Genomic DNA, 18,593 nt, shown 5'->3' with positions numbered 1-18,593 from the left:
ATGGTGACCTCCTGAGGGTAATGGTGACCTCTCAGAATAATGGTGACCTCCTGAGGGTAATGGTGACCTCCTGAGGGTAATGGTGACCTCTGTGGGTAATGGTGACCTCCTGAGGGTAATGGTGACCTCTGTGGGTAATGGTGACCTCCTGAGGGTAATGGTGACCTCCTGAGGGTAATGGTGACCTCCTGTGGGTAATGGTGACCACAGTGGGTAATGGTGACCTCCTGAGGGTAATGGTGACCTCTGTGGGTAATGGTGACCTATGTGGGTAATGGTGACCTCTGTGGGTAATGGTGACCTCCTGAGGGTAATGGTGACCTCTGCGGGTAATGGTGACCTCCTGAGGGTAATGGTGACCTCCTGAGGGTAATGGTGACCTCTGTGGGTAATGGTGACCTCCTGAGGGTAATAGTGACCTCTGTGGGTAATGGTGACCTCCTGAGGGTAATGGTGACCACAGTGGGTAATGGTGACCTCTGTGGGTAATGGTGACCTCCTGAGGGTAATGGTGACCTCTCATGATAATGGTGACCTCCTGAGGGTAATGGTGACCTCCTGAGGGTAATGGTGACCTCTGTGGGTAATGGTGACCTCCTGAGGGTAATGGTGACCACAGTGGGGGGTCTTACACTCTTCCTCTTCTCCTGCAGGTCGGATGGTGACGTCGGTACGTGGTGTCACGCCCTGGCAGAGTATGCGCGCTCCTGTGCCCACGCCGGACACCCTCTCCATGGCTGGCGAGAGACTTACAGACAGTGCGGTATGTGATCTTTGTATGTAACAGATGATATGAGATCTGATGTGCAAGTCCAATGAGAGGGCACAGAGCCCATCCCCCTTCTGAACATTGTGTCCAATGAGCGGGCACAGAGCCCATCCCCCATCTGAACGTTGTGTCCAATGAGCGGGCACAGAGCCCATCCCCCATCTGAACGTTGTGTCCAATGAGCGGGCACAGAGCCCATCCCCCATCTGAACGTTGTGTCCAATGAGCGGGCACAGAGCCCATCCCCCATCTGTAGGTTGTGTCCATTGAGCGGCCACAGAGCCCATCCCCCTTCTGAACATTGTGTCCAATGAGCGGGCACAGAGCCCATCCCCCATCTGAACGTTGTGTCCAATGAGCGGGCACAGAGCCCATCCCCCATCTGAACGTTGTGTCCAATGAGCGGGCACAGAGCCCATCCCCCATCTGAACGTTGTGTCCAATGAGCGGGCACAGAGCCCATCCCCCATCTGTAGGTTGTGTCCATTGAGCGGCCACAGAGCCCATCCCCCATCTGAACGTTGTGTCCAATGAGCGGGCACAGAGCCCATCCCCCATCTGTAGGTCGTGTCCAATGAGCGGGCACAGAGCCCATCCCCCATCTGAACATTGTGTCCAATGAGCGGGCACAGAGCCCATCCCCCTTCTGAACGTTGTGTCCAATGAGCGGGCACAGAGCCCATCCCCCATCTGTAGGTCGTGTCCAATGAGCGGGCACAGAGCCCATCCCCCATCTGTAGGTTGTGTCCATTGAGCGGGCACAGAGCCCATCCCCCATCTGTAGGTTGTGTCCATTGAGCGGCCACAGAGCCCATCCCCCATCTGTAGGTCGTGTCCATTGAGCGGCCACAGAGCCCATCCCCCATCTGTAGGTCGTGTCCATTGAGCGGCCACAGAGCCCATCCCCCATCTGTAGGTCGTGTCCAATGAGAGGCCACAGAGCCCATCCCCCATCTGTAGGTCGTGTCCATTGAGCGGCCACAGAGCCCATCCCCCATCTGTAGGTCGTGTCCATTGAGCGGCCACAGAGCCCATCCCCCATCTGTAGGTCGTGTCCATTGAGCGGGCACAGAGCCCATTCTGGTAATGTGGATATAGAATGGTAAGTACCCACCATGTTATAAATACAGGTACTTACTGTATATAGAGCAGTCAGTTTACACACATACATACAGAGGGGGGAAGGGGAAATAACAATCGTTGTGGGAGGTTCCTTAGTAGTTGGGGGGGAGGTTCCTTAGTAGTTGGGGGGAGGTTCCTTAGTAGTTGGGGGAGGTTCCTTGTTGGGAAGCACAGAGGTCAGATGTTTCTTGTAGTTGGGGGAGGTTCCTTGATAGTTGGGGGAGGTTCCTTGATAGTTGGGGGAGGTTCCTTAGTAGCTGGGGGAGGTTCCTTAGTAGTTGGGGGAGGTTCCTTAGTAGTTGGGGCAGGTTCCTTGTTGGGAAGCACAGAGGTCAGATGTTTCTTGTAGTTGGGGGAGGTTCCTTAGTAGTCGGGGGAGGTTTCTTAGTAGTTGGGGGAGGTTCCTTAGTAGTTGGAGGAGGTTCCTTAGTAGTTGGGGGAGGTTCCTTAGTAGTTGGGGGGAGGTTTCTTAGTAGTCGGGGGAGGTTCCTTAGTAGTTGGGGGAGGTTTCTTAGTAGTTGGGGGAGGTTTCTTAGTAGTTGGGGGGAGGTTCCTTAGTAGTTGGGGGAGGTTTCTTAGTAGTTGGGGGGAGGTTTCTTAGTAGTTGGGGGGAGGTTTCTTAGTAGTTGGGGGGAGGTTTCTTAGTAGTCGGGGGAGGTTCCTTAGTAGTTGGGGGGAGGTTTCTTAGTAGTTGGGGGAGGTTTCTTAGTAGTCGGGGGAGGTTCCTTAGTAGTCGGGGGAGGTTTCTTAGTAGTTGGGGGAGGTTCCTTAGTAGTTGGGGGAGGTTCCTTAGTAGTTGGAGGAGGTTTCTTAGTAGTTGGGGGAGGTTCCTTAGTAGTTGGGGGGAGGTTTCTTAGTAGTTGGGGGAGGTTCCTTAGTAGTTGGGGGAGGTTCCTTAGTAGTTGGGGGAGGTTCCTTATTAGTTGGGAGGGGGGGTTCCTTAGTAGTTGGGGGAGGTTCCTTAGTAGTTGGGAGAGGTTCCTTAGTAGTTGGGGGAGGTTCCTTAGTAGTTGGGAGAGGTTCCTTAGTAGTTGGGGGGAGGTTCCTTAGTAGTTGGGGGGAGGTTCCTTAGTAGTTGGGGGATGTTCCTTAGTAGTTGGGGGAGGTTCCTTAGTAGTTGGGGGAGGTTCCTTGTTGGGAAGCACAGAGGTCAGGCGTTTTTTGTAGTTGGGTTGGGGGGAGGTTCCTTAGTAGTTGGGGGAGGTTCCTTAGTAGTCAAGGGAGGTTCCTTAGTAGTTGGGGGAGGTTCCTTAGTAGTTGGGGGAGGTTCCTTAGTAGTTGGGGGAGGTTCCTTAGTAGTTGGGGGAGGTCCCTTGTTGGGAAGCACAGAGGTCAGGCGTTTTTTGTAGTTGGGTTGGGGGGAGGTTCCTTAGTAGTTGGGGGAGGTTCCTTAGTAGTCAAGGGAGGTTCCTTAGTAGTTGGGGGAGGTTCCTTAGTAGTTGGGGGGAGGTTCCTTAGTAGTTGGGGGGAGGTTCCTTAGTAGTTGGGGGATGTTCCTTAGTAGTTGGGGGAGGTTCCTTAGTAGTTGGGGGAGGTTCCTTGTTGGGAAGCACAGAGGTCAGGCGTTTTTTGTAGTTGGGTTGGGGGGAGGTTCCTTAGTAGTTGGGGGAGGTTCCTTAGTAGTCAAGGGAGGTTCCTTAGTAGTTGGGGGAGGTTCCTTAGTAGTTGGGGGAGGTTCCTTAGTAGTTGGGGGAGGTCCCTTGTTGGGAAGCACAGAGGTCAGGCGTTTTTTGTAGTTGGGTTGGGGGGAGGTTCCTTAGTAGTTGGGGGAGGTTCCTTAGTAGTCAAGGGAGGTTCCTTAGTAGTTGGGGGAGGTTCCTTAGTAGTTGGGGGGAGGTTCCTTAGTAGTTGGGGGGAGGTTCCTTAGTAGTTGGGGGATGTTCCTTAGTAGTTGGGGGAGGTTCCTTAGTAGTTGGGGGAGGTTCCTTGTTGGGAAGCACAGAGGTCAGGCGTTTTTTGTAGTTGGGTTGGGGGGAGGTTCCTTAGTAGTTGGGGGAGGTTCCTTAGTAGTCAAGGGAGGTTCCTTAGTAGTTGGGGGAGGTTCCTTAGTAGTTGGGGGAGGTTCCTTAGTAGTTGGGGGAGGTCCCTTAGTAGTTGGGGGAGGTTCCTTGTGGGGAAGCACAGAGGTCAGATGTTTCTTGTAGTCGGTGATCAGGTCTCCACACATCTCAGGAGGGATTTTCTCTTCTTTACAGATCTTCTCTAAATCCTTGAAGTCTCATCTCCTCCTCCATACATTTTCTATGGGATTAAGGTCTGGAGACCGGCTAGGCCACTCCATCACCTTCATGTGCTTCTTCTTGAGCCCCTCCTTTGTTGCCTTGGCGATATGTTTTGTGTGATCGTCATGCTGGAAGACCCATCCCCCACCCATCTTCAGTGTTCTGTCTGAGGGAAGAAGGTTCTCCTCCAAGATCTTACAATACGTGGCCCCTCCCATTGGCCCCTCAATGCGGCAAAGTCGGCCTGGACCTTTATCAGAGGAACCCCCCAAATCCTCATGTTTCCCCTCCCCCGTGTGACTGTAGGGATGGAGTTCTTAGGGTCATAGTCACCATTCTTCTTCCTCCAATCACGGCGAGTCGTCCTCAGGGAGACACATGGAGTCGTGACAACGATCATCTGAATGATTGAGAGAAGATCGGGAAGAATGGTGACTATGACACAACATTTGCAGGGGATCAAATCATTATTTTCAGTCCTGCCCCCAGGAGCTGGCACTCTAAGGTGACTAACTCACATTCATACACACTAGAGCCAATTTACCTCCCAGCATGTCTTTGGAGTGTGGGAGGAGACCGGAGTACCCGGAGGAACCCCCCCACAGGGAGAACATACAAACTCCATGCAGGCGTTACCATGGTGATAATTTCAACCGATGACCCCAGTGCTGCCAGGCGGAAGTGCTAACCAATCAGCCACTGTGCTGCCCAGCATGGAAAAGTAAAGAAAAAGGTGACCCCACGTGATCCTCCCACCACCGATCGGGATATTTACTGAATGTCTCCTCTGCAGGAATCCCATGTGAAGACGATCTTGTCTACAATGAATGTATCGCCTGCTGTCCCAACTCCTGCCACCAGAGGAAGCCGTGTATAGACAGCGAGATCGCCTGCGTGGATGGCTGCTACTGCACTGAAGGTGAGTCCTTTCTACAAGACCATGGATGGGCGTGTGGAGTCCACGGATGGGCGTGTGGAGTCATGGATGGGCGTGTCATGGATGGGCGTGTGGAGTCATGGATGGGTGTGTAGAGTGGTGTGTGGAGTCCATGGATGGGCGTGTCATGGATGGGCGTGTGGAGTCATGGATGGGCGTGTCGTGGATGGGCGTGTGGAGTCATGGATGGGTGTGTGGAGTCATGGATGGGTGTGTGGAGTCATGGATGGGCGTGTGGAGTCATGGATGGGCGTGTGGAGTCATGGATGGGCGTGTGGAGTCATGGATGGGTGTGTAGAGTGGCGTGTGGAGTCACGGGTGGGCGTGTGGAGTCCACGGGTGGGCGTGTGGAGTCCACGGGTGGGCGTGTGGAGACCACGGATGGGCGTGTGGAGTCACGGGTGGGCTTGTAGAGTCACGGGTGGGCTTGTGGAGTCACGGGTGGGCTTGTGGAGTCACGGATGGGCGTGTGGAGTGACGGGTGGGCGTGTAGAGTCACGGATGGGCATGTAGAGTCCATGGGTGGGCGTGTGGAGTCACGGGTGGGCGTGTGGAGTCCACGGATGGGCGTGTGGAGTCCACGGATGGGCGTGTGGAGTCACGGATGGGCGTGTGGAGTCACGGGTGGGCGTGTGGAGTCACGGGTGGGCGTGTGGAGTCACGGGTGGGCGTGTGGGCGATACTGTGTATAGGTGATCTCCTGTATACAGTGGAGTGTGAGATGTATATGTGGAAGGTGTATATACACGGTATATGTGACGTATGTCTCGCTCTTCTTCCCTCCTTCGCACACGCAGGTTTGATCTATGAGAACGGGACTTGTGTTCACCCCTCTGAGTGTCCCTGTGACTTCCATGGCACCGTCTACCCTGCCGGCTCCGTAGTCCGGGATCGCTGCAACAACTGGTCAGTCTGCGGCACTGATAGGAGGCGAGGGACCCCACAGATCTTGTGATGTGGAATGTGGCCGGGTGTCTGTGGGCAGGATGTCTGTGGGCGGGGTGTTGGTGGGCGGGGTGTCTGTGGGCAGGGTGTAGGTGGGTGGGATGTTGGTGGGTGGGGTGTCTGTGGGCGGGGTGTTGGTGGGCGGTATGAATGTGCGGGGTGTTGGTAGGCAGTGTGTAGGTGTACGGGTTGTTGGTGGGCAGGATGTTGGTGGGCGGTATGTCTGTGGGCGGGGTGTAGGTGGGAGGGATGTTGGTGGGTGGGGTGTAGGTGGGCGGGGTGTTGGTGGGTGGGGTGTAGGAGGGCGGAGTGTAGGTGGACGGGGTGTCTGTGGGTGGGGTGTAGGTGGGTGGGATGTAGGTGGATGGGGTGTCTGTGGGTGGGGTGTTGGTGGGTGGGGTGTAGGCGGGCGGGGTGTAGGTGGGTGGGGTGTAGGTGGGTGGGATGTTGGTGGGCGGGGTGTCTGTGGGTGGGGTGTCTGTGGGTGGGGTGTTGGTGGGTGGGGTGTAGGTGGGCGGGGTGTTGGTGGGTGGGATGTTGGTGGGCGGGGTGTTGGTGGGTGGGGTGTAGGTGGGCGGAGTGTAGGTGGACGGGGTGTCTGTGGGTGGGGTGTAGGTGGGTGGGATGTTGGTGGGCGGGGTGTCTGTGGGTGGGATGTTGGTGGGTGGGGTGTAGGTGGGCAGAGTGTAGGTGGACGGGGTGTAGGTGGGTGGGATGTAGGTGGGTGGGATGTAGGTGGGTGGGGTGTAGGTGGGCGGGGTGTAGGTGGGTGGGGTGTAGGTGGGTGGGATGTTGGTGGGTGGGGTGTAGGTGGGAGGGATGTTGGTGGGTGGGGTGTCTGTGGGTGGGGTGTAGGTGGGCGGGGTGTTGGTGGGTGGGGTGTCTGTGGGTGGGGTGTAGGTGGGCGGGGTGTTGGTGGGTGGGGTGTAGAAGGGCGGAGTGTAGGTGGACGGGGTGTCTGTGGGTGGGGTGTAGGTGGGTGGGATGTAGGTGGATGGGGTGTCTGTGGGTGGGGTGTTGGTGGGTGGGGTGTAGGTGGGCGGGGTGTAGGTGGGTGGGGTGTAGGTGGGTGGGATGTTGGTGGGCGGGGTGTTGGTGGGTGGGGTGTAGGTGGGCGGAGTGTAGGTGGACGGGGTGTCTGTGGGTGGGGTGTCTGTGGGTGGGGTGTCGGTGGGCGGGGTGTAGGTGGGCGGGGTGTAGGTGGGCGGGGTGTAGGTGGGTGGGGTGTAGGAGGGCGGAGTGTAGGTGGACGGGGTGTCTGTGGGTGGGGTGTAGGTGGGTGGGATGTAGGTGGATGGGGTGTCTGTGGGTGGGGTGTTGGTGGGTGGGGTGTAGGTGGGTGGGGTGTAGGTGGGTGGGATGTTGGTGGGCGGGGTGTTGGTGGGTGGGGTGTAGGTGGGCGGAGTGTAGGTGGACGGGGTGTCTGTGGGTGGGGTGTAGGTGGGTGGGATGTTGGTGGGTGGGGTGTCTGTGGGCGGGGTGTTGGTGGGCGGTATGAATGTGCGGGGTGTTGGTAGGCAGTGTGTAGGTGTACGGGTTGTTGGTGGGCAGGATGTTGGTGGGCGGTATGTCTGTGGGTGGGGTGTAGGTGGGAGGGATGTTGGTGGGTGGGGTGTCTGTGGGTGGGGTGTAGGTGGGCGGGGTGTTGGTGGGTGGGGTGTAGGAGGGCGGAGTGTAGGTGGACGGGGTGTCTGTGGGTGGGGTGTAGGTGGGTGGGATGTAGGTGGATGGGGTCTCTGTGGGTGGGGTGTTGGTGGGCGGGGTGTAGGTGGGTGGGGTGTAGGTGGGTGGGATGTTGGTGGGCGGGGTGTCTGTGGGTGGGGTGTAGGTGGGCGGGGTGTTGGTGGGTGGGATGTTGGTGGGCGGGGTGTTGGTGGGTGGGGTGTAGGTGGGCGGAGTGTAGGTGGACGGGGTGTCTGTTGGTGGGTGGGGTGTCTGTGGGTGGGTTGTAGGTGGGCGGGGTGTTGGTGGGTGGGATGTTGGTGGGCGGGGTGTTGGTGGGTGGGGTGTAGGTGGGCGGAGTGTTGGTGGGTGGGTTTGTTGGTGGGCGGGGTGTTGGTGGGTGGGGTGTAGGTGGGCGGAGTGTAGGTGGACGGGGTGTCTGTGGGTGGGGTGTAGGTGGGTGGGATGTTGGTGGGCGGGGTGTCTGTGGGTGGGTTGTAGGTGGGCGGGGTGTTGGTGGGTGGGATGTTGGTGGGCGGGGTGTAGGTGGGCGGCTCAGCAGCTCCTGGAAATGCCGGTTTCCTGTCAGTTTTTGGCCTCATTGCTGACCCGGGACATGGAAAACACGGACAGAAGTCCGGGAGAAGTCGGATCTCGGGAGCCGGTCCGGGATCGGTGACTCACATTAGTAAATCCATTGGATCAGCATAGCTGGGAAATTGGCATTTTCAGGAATGGCAGCCTCCATGTGGGAAGATAGGTGTGGTAGTCTCAGCACAGAGCCCGGCCTTCTATTGGCTGATCTATGTGTGGGGGGCGGCTCCTCTGTGTGCTCTCAGCTCTGATTGGTCCTTCTCTTCTTCCAGCACCTGCTCAGGAGGAAGGTGGATCTGCACTGATGTGACCTGTCCCGGTGAGTGTGGGGGAGGGGGGGGGCAAATTACTCAAGTCCCCGCCCACTTTTTCATGGATAGGATAGTCCTTCCCCATCCGTAGTTCTGATCAATATGTATAGGTCGGGTCCCTATAGATGTGTATAGGCTGGATCCCTATAGATGGTATAGGTCGGGTCCCTATAGATGTGTATAGGCTGGATCCCTATAGATGGTATAGGTCGGGTCCCTATAGATGTGTATAGGCTGGATCCCTATAGATGGTATAGGTCGGGTCCCTATAGATGTGTATAGGCTGGATCCCTATAGATGGTATAGGTCGGGTCCCTATAGATGTGTATAGGCTGGATCCCTATAGATGGTATAGGTCGGGTCCCTATAGATGTGTATAGGCTGGATCCCTATAGATATACATAGGCCAGGTCCCTATAGATGTGCATAGGTCGGGGTCCCTATAGATGTGTAAAGGTCGGGTCCCTATAGATGGTATATATGTGTAAGCTGGGTTCCTATAGATATGTATAGACCGGGTCCCTCTAGATGGTATAGATTTGTATAGGTCGGGGCGCCTATAGATTTGTATAGGTCAGGTCCCTATAGATGGTATATAGATGTGTACAGGCCGGGTCCCTATAGAAGTATACAGGCCGGGTCCCTATAGAAGTGTATAGGTCGGGCCCCTATAGAAGTGTATAGGACGGGTCCCTATAGAAGTGTATAGGACGAGTCCCTATAGAAGTTTATAGCTTGGGTCCCTATAGAAGTATACAGGCCGGGTCCCTATAGAAGTGTATATGACGGGTCCCTATAGAAGTTTATAGGTCGGATCCCTATAGAAATGTATACGATGGGTCACTATAGATGTGTATAGACCTGGTCCCTATAGAAGTTTATAGCTTGGGTCCCTATAGAAGTGTATAGGCCGGGTCCCTATAGAAATGTATAGGATGGGTCACTGTAACGGTCACCACCGTTTACGACCTTCCATCCCATCCATGACAACTCATCTGACACTCCAACCGTCCATCAGACATCAGACATCCCAGAATAACGAGACTTGCTCCATTACTGGTATCAAAATGAAGACCTCTTTAATGGTTTCTTCTCGGCTTATATACAGTACAAGGCATGGAAGTAATCAAAGGGACAATGAGATCTCCACCCCCCTAATCACACACTAAGGCTAATTACTAAACATTCCTTCATTAACAGCATAACAGACAAAACACTTTCACACAATGATCTCCTTCCAATCCACATCCCCAGACAGACGCTCTGTCTCCGACAAGTACATTCCACACATAAACAGTATTTAGCATACATAATTAGAGTTCTGGGAGGAGCCGACCTGGATTAACACCTTTACACAAGGACTATGGAATGTCTTCCAGGCCCTGACTCAATTAGCATGTCACTAGTCAGGGCTAATCATAGAATATTCTTTGCAGGCATTAAGGAATATACTGTAAATCACTGTCCACGCCAAACCAATCCAACATGTGTCCCCCATCTCCTGGCTCAATCTGTGCCCAAAAGTCACTCCTGTTACAGTCACTATAGATGTGTAAAGGCCGGGTCCCTATAGAAGTGTACAGGCCGGGTCCCTATAGAAGTGTACAGGCCGGGTCCCTATAGAAGTGTACAGGCCGGGTCCCCACAGATGTGTATAGGCCTGGTCCCTACAGATGTGTATAGGCTGGGTCCCTATAGATGTGTATAGGTTGGGTCCCTATAGATGTGTATAGGCAGGGTCCATATAGATGTATATAGGTCGGGTCCCTATAGTTGTGTATAGGCCGGGTCCCTATAGATGGCCTGGTCCCTATAGATGGTCAGGTCCCTATAGATAGTCTGGTCCCCATAGATGTGTATAGGTCGGGTCCCTATAGATGTGTATAGGTCGGGTCCCTATAGATGTGTATAGGTCGGGTCCCTATAGATGTGTATAGGTCGGGTCCCTATAGATGTGTATAGGTCGGGTCCCTATAGATGTGTATAGGTCGGGTCCCTATAGATGTGTATAGGTCGGGTCCCTATAGATGTGTATAGGTCAGACCCCTATAGATGGCCGGGTCCCCATAGATGGGCGGGTCCCCATAGATGGTCGGGTCCCTATAGATGGTCGGGTCCCCATAGATGGGCGGGTCCCTATAGATGGTTGGGTCCCCATAGATGGGCGGGTCCCTATAGATGGTTGGGTCCCTATAGATGACCGGGTCCCTACAGATGGGCGGGTCCCTATAGATGGGCGGGTCCCCATAGATGGGCGGGTCCCTATAGATGGTGGGTCCCCATAGATGGGCGGGTCCCCATAGATGGGCGGGTCCCCATAGATGGGCGGGTCCCTATAGATGGTGGGGTCCCTATAGATGGGCGGGTCCCTATAGATGGGCGGGTCCCTATAGATGGTGGGGTCCCTATAGATGGGCGGGTCCCTATAGACGGTGGGGTCCCCATAGATGGTGGGGTCCCTATAGATGGTGGGGTCCCTATAGACGGGCGGGTCCCTATAGATGGGCGGGTCCCTATAGATGGGCGGGTCCATATAGATGGGCGGGTCCATATAGATGGACGGGTCCCCATAGATGGTGGGGTCCCTATAGATGGGTGGGTCCCTATAGATGGTCGGGTCCCCATAGATGGGCGGGTCCCCATAGATGGGCGGGTCCCCATAGATGGGCGGGTCCCCATAGGTGGTGGGGTCCCTATAGATGGGCGGGTCCCTATAGATGGGCGGGTCCCTATAGATGGGCGGGTCCCCATAGATGGGCGGGTCCCCATAGATGGTGGGGTCCCTATAGATGGTGGGGTCCCTATAGATGGACGGGTCCCTATAGATGGGCGGGTCCCTATAGATGGGCGGGTCCCTATAGATGGGCGGGTCCCCATAGATGGGCGGGTCCCCATAGATGGTGGGGTCCCTATAGATGGTGGGGTCCCTATAGATGGACGGGTCCCTATAGGTGGTGGGGTCCCTATAGGTGGTGGGGTCCCTATAGGTGGTGGGGTCCCTATAGGTGGTGGGGTCCCTATAGGTGGTGGGGTCCCTATAGATGGGCGGGTCCCTATAGATGGGCGGGTCCCTATAGATGGGCGGGTCCCCATAGATGGGCGGGTCCCTATAGGTGGTGGGGTCCCTATAGGTGGTGGGGTCCCTATAGGTGGTGGGGTCCCTATAGATGGGCGGGTCCCTATAGATGGGCGGGTCCCTATAGATGGACGGGTCCCCATAGATGGGCGGGTCCCCATAGATGGTGGGGTCCCTATAGATGGTGGGGTCCCTATAGATGGACGGGTCCCTATAGGTGGTGGGGTCCCTATAGGTGGTGGGGTCCCTATAGGTGGTGGGGTCCCTATAGATGGGCGGGTCCCTATAGATGGGCGGGTCCCTATAGATGGGCGGGTCCCTATAGATGGGCGGGTCCCCATAGATGGGCGGGTCCAGTCCTGTAACTCTCTCTCTTTTCTCCCATGTTGTCAGCGGAATGTTCCGTCTCGGGAGACTTTCACATTGTGACGTTCGATGGGCGGAAGTTCACCTTCCAGGCTCCCTGTCAGTACATCCTCACCAAGAGCCGCACCTCCGGGGCCTTCACCGTGTCGCTGCACAACGCCCCCTGTGGACAGGTGAGACCAGTGGCTCGGGCGTCCCATGTGGCTCTCGGCTCCCTCTGAGTAGATATTTGTGGATCAGCGCTCCTCGGGCAGTGGCTCGGGCGTCCCATGTGGCGCTCAGCTCCCTCTAAAGTATACGATTCCACTGCCATGGAGGTGTTTGAGGTCCTGGGAGTTGGCGGGGTGTTTCTGAATATTGGAATTAGAAGAAACGTGACTCTGGTGTAAGGTTGCCGATCGTTGTCACCAGGGAGGGGGGCCGAGAGTCACACGAGGCTCTGAGTCTTTGAACCCTCCAGTGTGACTGTACAGTAATCATGTGACAGGCAGGGGGCGCCCTGGAGACCTCCGCACTGTGGCCCCGCCCTCTCTGTGGGCGGCTCTTCGGTGGACTCTTGTTGTCCATGGCGATCATTATGATGATTCAGCGGGGTTTCCTGCGTCGGCTCTTCTCGTTGGTCCTTGAGATTGCGGGGTCTTTGCTGGGGTCAGATGTTGATGTGAGGACATCGGTGGCCATGGTTGGGTGTGTCTGTGGTATGGAGTGTTCAGCGTATTTCGCAGTGTGCGCCTGGATTGGCGGTGGGGGGAGGGGAGCTTCTTGGCAGGGAGGACAAAGCCTCCGGTCATGGCGCTCCTCCGACGCGCTGACACTACCAATCATCAGCTATAAGCAGCTTCACAATTTTCTGAAATTTTGCTAAAGCGCTTTCTGGACAGCAAATCAGAGGAGGATCGGCGCGGCTTAACCTGATGGCGGTGTCCGGTGTCACCATCAATGTCTTTGTCCTTCCCGGAGAGGAGAACGCAGGAATGTATTGTCCCGGGTGAGGACAGCTGCCCGACATGAAAGGGGCGATTCATGGGAACAGAGCCGATCCTCGTCTAGGATTTCTCCCTTTCACAAGCATGGATGAAGAAAGTGTCCACGTCGTACACGGCTCGCCGATCGCCCTCGCCGATCGCCCTCACCGATCGCCCTTCCAAACCGATCGCCCTTCCCTACCCATCGAGCACTCTTCACATGGCTCCCCCAGCATCTCACTATCAATAGAAGTGCTGGGTCCATGTCCACGTCATACACGGCTCGCCGATCGCCCTTACCGATCGCCCTTCCAAACCGATCGCCCTTCCCCACCCATTGACCACTCTTCACATGGCTCCCCCAGCATCTCACTATCAATGGAAGTGCTGGGTCCACGTCATAGGTGAAGGTACACAGCCTGCCGATCGCCCTTCCCCACCCATCAACCACTCTGCATATGGCGCTTCATTGACTCCTCCCACTTCTCTTAAAGTGGAAAAGTTTTGGAGGGACATTTCATGGCAGACTGCGGTCCCCATCGGCTCTGCCGCCATTCCCGGGACAACTCGCCTCAGGTGAAGCCCAGATCACCCCGTGAAAGATCGGAACTTCCTTCCTCTGAGTGTTGCACCGGATTGGCTATCGATTTACACAGAGAGTTTGGAGTCGTACATTTTATTGGCTAAGGGAAGAACTTCCAGGCCCCCGGGGATCCTTCTTCAGACCGCTCTGTACATAGGAGGATAATAGAGAACAGAGCAGCTCCGTGAGATAAAAACAATATAAGTGTCTATGATGATCAGATACACGGAATCCAATCACATAAAAGATCGATAGAAGATCGATACATCGACCCTACAGCAACATTCTACATAAAATAGTGAAGTCCCCAAAGAATGACTTGGTGAACGATCGAGTCCAAGTGAAGGTGATCGGTGTGAAGAATGCCGAGATCCATGGATAGGACTCAATGAGAGGAAATGTAGAGAATGAAAACTCTAATGCCGAGTACACATGATCGGCGCGATCGGCCAAACTCATCGGAATTCCTCGGAAAAAAGTCCGACGGGGCATACAGGACTCCGGAATTCTACAGACCACACGGCAGTGTCACCTCACAGGACTCCGGAATTCTACAGACCATACGGCAGTGTCACCTCACGGGACTCAGGAATTCTACAGACCATACGGCAGTGTCACCTCACAGGACTCCGGAATTCTACAGACCATACGGCAGTGTCACCTCACAGGACTCCGGAATTCTACAGACCATACGGCAGTGTCACCTCACAGGACTCCGGAATTCTACAGATCATACGGCAGTGTCACCTCACAGGACTCCGGAATTCTACAGATCATACGGCACTGTCACCTCACAGGACTCCGGAATTCTACAGATCATACGGCAGTGTCACCTCACAGGACTCCGGAATTCTACAGACCATACGGCAGTGTCACCTCACAGGACTCCGGAATTCTACAGACCATACGGCAGTGTCACCTCACAGGACTCCGGAATTCTACAGACCACACGGCAGTGTCACCTCACAGGACTCCGGAATTCTACAGACCATACGGCAGTGTCACCTCACGGGACTCCGGAATTCTACAGACCACACGGCAGTGTCACCTCACAGGACTCCGGAATTCTACAGACCATACGGCAGTGTCACCTCACAGGACTCCGGAATTCTACAGATCATACGGCAGTGTCACCTCACAGAACTCCGGAATTCTACAGACCATACAGCAGTGTCACCTCACAGGACTCCGGAATTCTACAGACCACACGGCAGTGTCACCTCACAGGACTCCGGAATTCTACAGACCACACAGCAGTGTCACCTCACGGGACTCCGGAACTCTACAGACCATACGGCACTGTCACCTCACGGGACTCCGGAATTCTACAGACCATACGGCAGTGTCACCTCCCGGGACTCCGGAATTCTACAGACCATACGGCAGTGTCACCTCACAGGACTCCGGAATTCTACAGATCATACGGCAGTGTCACCTCACAGGACTCCGGAATTCTACAGATCATACGGCACTGTCACCTCACAGGACTCCGGAATTCTACAGACCACACGGCAGTGTCACCTCACAGGACTCCGGAATTCTACAGACCACACGGCAGTGTCATCTCACAGGACTCCGGAATTCTACAGACCACACGGCAGTGTCACCTCACAGGACTCCGGAATTCTACAGACCACACGGCAGTGTCACCTCACAAGACTCCGGAATTCTACAGACCACACGGCAGTGTCACCTCACAAGACTCCGGAATTCTACAGACCACACGGCAGTGTCACCTCACGGGACTCCGGAATTCTACAGACCACACGGCAGTGTCATCTCACGGGACTCCGGAATTCTACAGACCATACGGCAGTGTCACCTCACAGGACTCCGGAATTCTACAGATCATACGGCAGTGTCACCTCACAGGACTCCGGAATTCTACAGATCATACGGCACTGTCACCTCACAGGACTCCGGAATTCTACAGACCACACGGCAGTGTCACCTCACAAGACTCCGGAATTCTACAGACCACACGGCAGTGTCACCTCACAGGACTCCGGAATTCTACAGACCACACGGCAGTGTCACCTCACAGGACTCCGGAATTCTACAGACCACACGGCAGTGTCATCTCACAGGACTCCGGAATTCTACAGACCACACGGCAGTGTCACCTCACGGGACTCCGGAATTCTACAGACCATACGGCAGTGTCACCTCACAGGACTCCGGAATTCTACAGACCACACGGCAGTGTCACCTCACAAGACTCCGGAATTCTACAGACCACACGGCAGTGTCATCTCACGGGACTCCGGAATTCTACAGACCACACGGCAGTGTCACCTCACAAGACTCCGGAATTCTACAGACCACACGGCAGTGTCACCTCACAGGACTCCGGAATTCTACAGACCACACGGCAGTGTCACCTCACAGGACTCCGGAATTCTACAGACCACACGGCAGTGTCATCTCACAGGACTCCGGAATTCTACAGACCATACGGCAGTGTCATCTCACAGGACTCCGGAATTCTACAGACCACACGGCAGTGTCACCTCACAGGACTCCGGAATTCTACAGACCACACGGCAGTGTCATCTCACAGGACTCCGGAATTCTACAGACCACACGGCAGTGTCACCTCACAGGACTCCAGAATTCTACAGACCACACGGCAGTGTCACCTCACAGGACTCCGGAATTCTACAGACCACACGGCAGTGTCATCTCACGGGACTCCGGAATTCTACAGATCATACGGCAGTGTCATCTCACAGGACTCCGGAATTCTACAGACCACACGGCAGTGTCACCTCACAGGACTCCGGAATTCTACAGACCACACGGCAGTGTCACCTCACAGGACTCCGGAATTCTACAGACCATACGGCAGTGTCATCTCACGGGACTCCGGAATTCTACAGACCATAAGGCAGTGTCATCTCACGGGACTCCGGAATTCTACAGACCACACGGCAGTGTCACCTCACAGGACTCCGGAATTCTACAGACCATACGGCAGTGTCACCTCACGGGACTCCGGAATTCTACAGACCACACGGCAGTGTCACCTCACAGGACTCCGGAATTCTACAGACCACACGGCAGTGTCATCTCACAGGACTCCGGAATTCTACAGACCATACGGCAGTGTCACCTCACGGGACTCCGGAATTCTACAGACCATACGTCAGTGTCATCTCACGGGACTCCGGAATTCTACAGACCATACGGCACTGTCACCTCACAGGACTCCGGAATTCTACAGACCATACGGCAGTGTCACCTCACAGGACTCCGGAATTCTACAGACCATACGGCACTGTCACCTCACAGGACTCCGGAATTCTACAGACCATACGGCAGTGTCACCTCACAGGACTCCGGAATTCTACAGACCACACGGCACTGTCACCTCACAGGACTCCGGAATTCTACAGACCATACGGCAGTGTCACCTCACAGGACTCCGGAATTCTACAGACCACACGGCAGTGTCACCTCACGGGACTCCGGAATTCTACAGACCACACGGCAGTGTCATCTCACAGGACTCCGGAATTCTACAGACCACACGGCAGTGTCACCTCACAAGACTCCGGAATTCTACAGACCACACGGCAGTGTCACCTCACAAGACTCCGGAATTCTACAGACCACACGGCAGTGTCATCTCACGGGACTCCGGAATTCTACAGACCATACGGCAGTGTCACCTCACGGGACTCCGGAATTCTACAGACCACACGGCAGTGTCACCTCACAGGACTCCGGAATTCTACAGACCATACGGCAGTGTCACCTCACAGGACTCCGGAATTCTACAGACCACACGGCAGTGTCACCTCACGGGACTCCGGAATTCTACAGACCACACGGCACTGTCACCTCACAGGACTCCGGAATTCTACAGACCATACGGCAGTGTCACCTCACAGGACTCCGGAATTCTACAGACCACACGGCAGTGTCACCTCACGGGACTCCGGAATTCTACAGACCACACGGCAGTGTCACCTCACAGGACTCCGGAATTCTACAGACCACACGGCAGTGTCATCTCACAGGACTCCGGAATTCTACAGACCATACAGCAGTGTCACCTCACAGGACTCCGGAATTCTACAGACCACACGGCAGTGTCACCTCACGGGACTCCGGAATTCTACAGACCACACGGCAGTGTCACCTCACGGGACTCCGGAATTCTACAGACCATACGGCAGTGTCACCTCACGGGACACTGACTGTGTTGTGGGCGGGGCTCCTCTTTGCGGTGACCCGTCTGTGTTGTGGGCGGGGCTCCTCTTTGCGGTGACCCGTCTGTGTTGTGGGCGGGGCTCCTCTTTGCGGTGACCCGTCTGTGTTGTGGGCGGGTTCCTCTTTGCGGTGACCCGTCTGTGTTGTGGGCGGGGTTCCTCTTTGCGGTGACCCGTCTGTGTTGTGGGCGGGTTCCTCTTTGCGGTGACCCGTCTGTGTTGTGGGCGGGGCTCCTCTTTGCAGTGACCCGTCTGTGTTGTGGGCGGGGTTCCTCTTTGCGGTGACCCGTCTGTGTTGTGGGCGGGTTCCTCTTTGCAGTGACCCGTCTGTGTTGTGGGCGGGGCTCCTCTTTGCGGTGACCCGTCTGTGTTGTGGGCGGGTTCCTCTTTGCGGTGACCCGTCTGTGTTGTGGGCGAGGCTCCTCTTTGCGTTGACCCGTCTGTGTTGTGGGCGGGGCTCCTCTTTGTGGTGACCCGTCTGTGTTGTGGGCGGGGTTCCTCTTTGCGGTGACCCGTCTGTGTTGTGGGCGGGGTTCCTCTTTGCGGTGACCCGTCTGTGTTGTGGGCGGGGCTCCTCTTTGCGGTGACTCGTCTGTGTTGTGGGCGGGTTCCTCTTTGCGGTGACCCGTCTGTGTTGTGGGCGGGGTTCCTCTTTGCGGTGACCCGTCTGTGTTGTGGGCGGGGTTCCTCTTTGCGGTGACCCGTCTGTGTTGTGGGCGGGGCTCCTCTTTGCGGTGACTCGTCTGTGTTGTGGGCGGGTTCCTCTTTGCGGTGGCTCGTCTGTGTTGTGGGCGGGTTCCTCTTTGCGGTGACTCGTCTGTGTTGTG

The 18,593-nt window shown here is 55.7% G+C and overlaps 1 protein-coding gene across 1 annotated transcript; it reads right to left on the bottom strand.

The window, feature by feature from the left end:
• Nucleotides 1–5,688: 5,688 nt before the first annotated feature.
• LOC120922633 (proline-rich extensin-like protein EPR1) lies at nucleotides 5,689–8,259 on the bottom strand. Its single transcript, XM_040334720.1, has one exon. The coding sequence runs from the start codon at nucleotides 8,257–8,259 to the stop codon at nucleotides 5,689–5,691; it is 2,571 nt and encodes an 856-aa protein (XP_040190654.1).
• Nucleotides 8,260–18,593: the final 10,334 nt, after the last annotated feature.

The sequence above is a fragment of the Rana temporaria genome, unplaced genomic scaffold, assembly GCF_905171775.1.
Source record: "Rana temporaria unplaced genomic scaffold, aRanTem1.1, whole genome shotgun sequence".
Taxonomy (NCBI): domain Eukaryota; kingdom Metazoa; phylum Chordata; class Amphibia; order Anura; family Ranidae; genus Rana; species Rana temporaria.
This window is presented reverse-complemented; position numbering and strand designations above follow the sequence as displayed.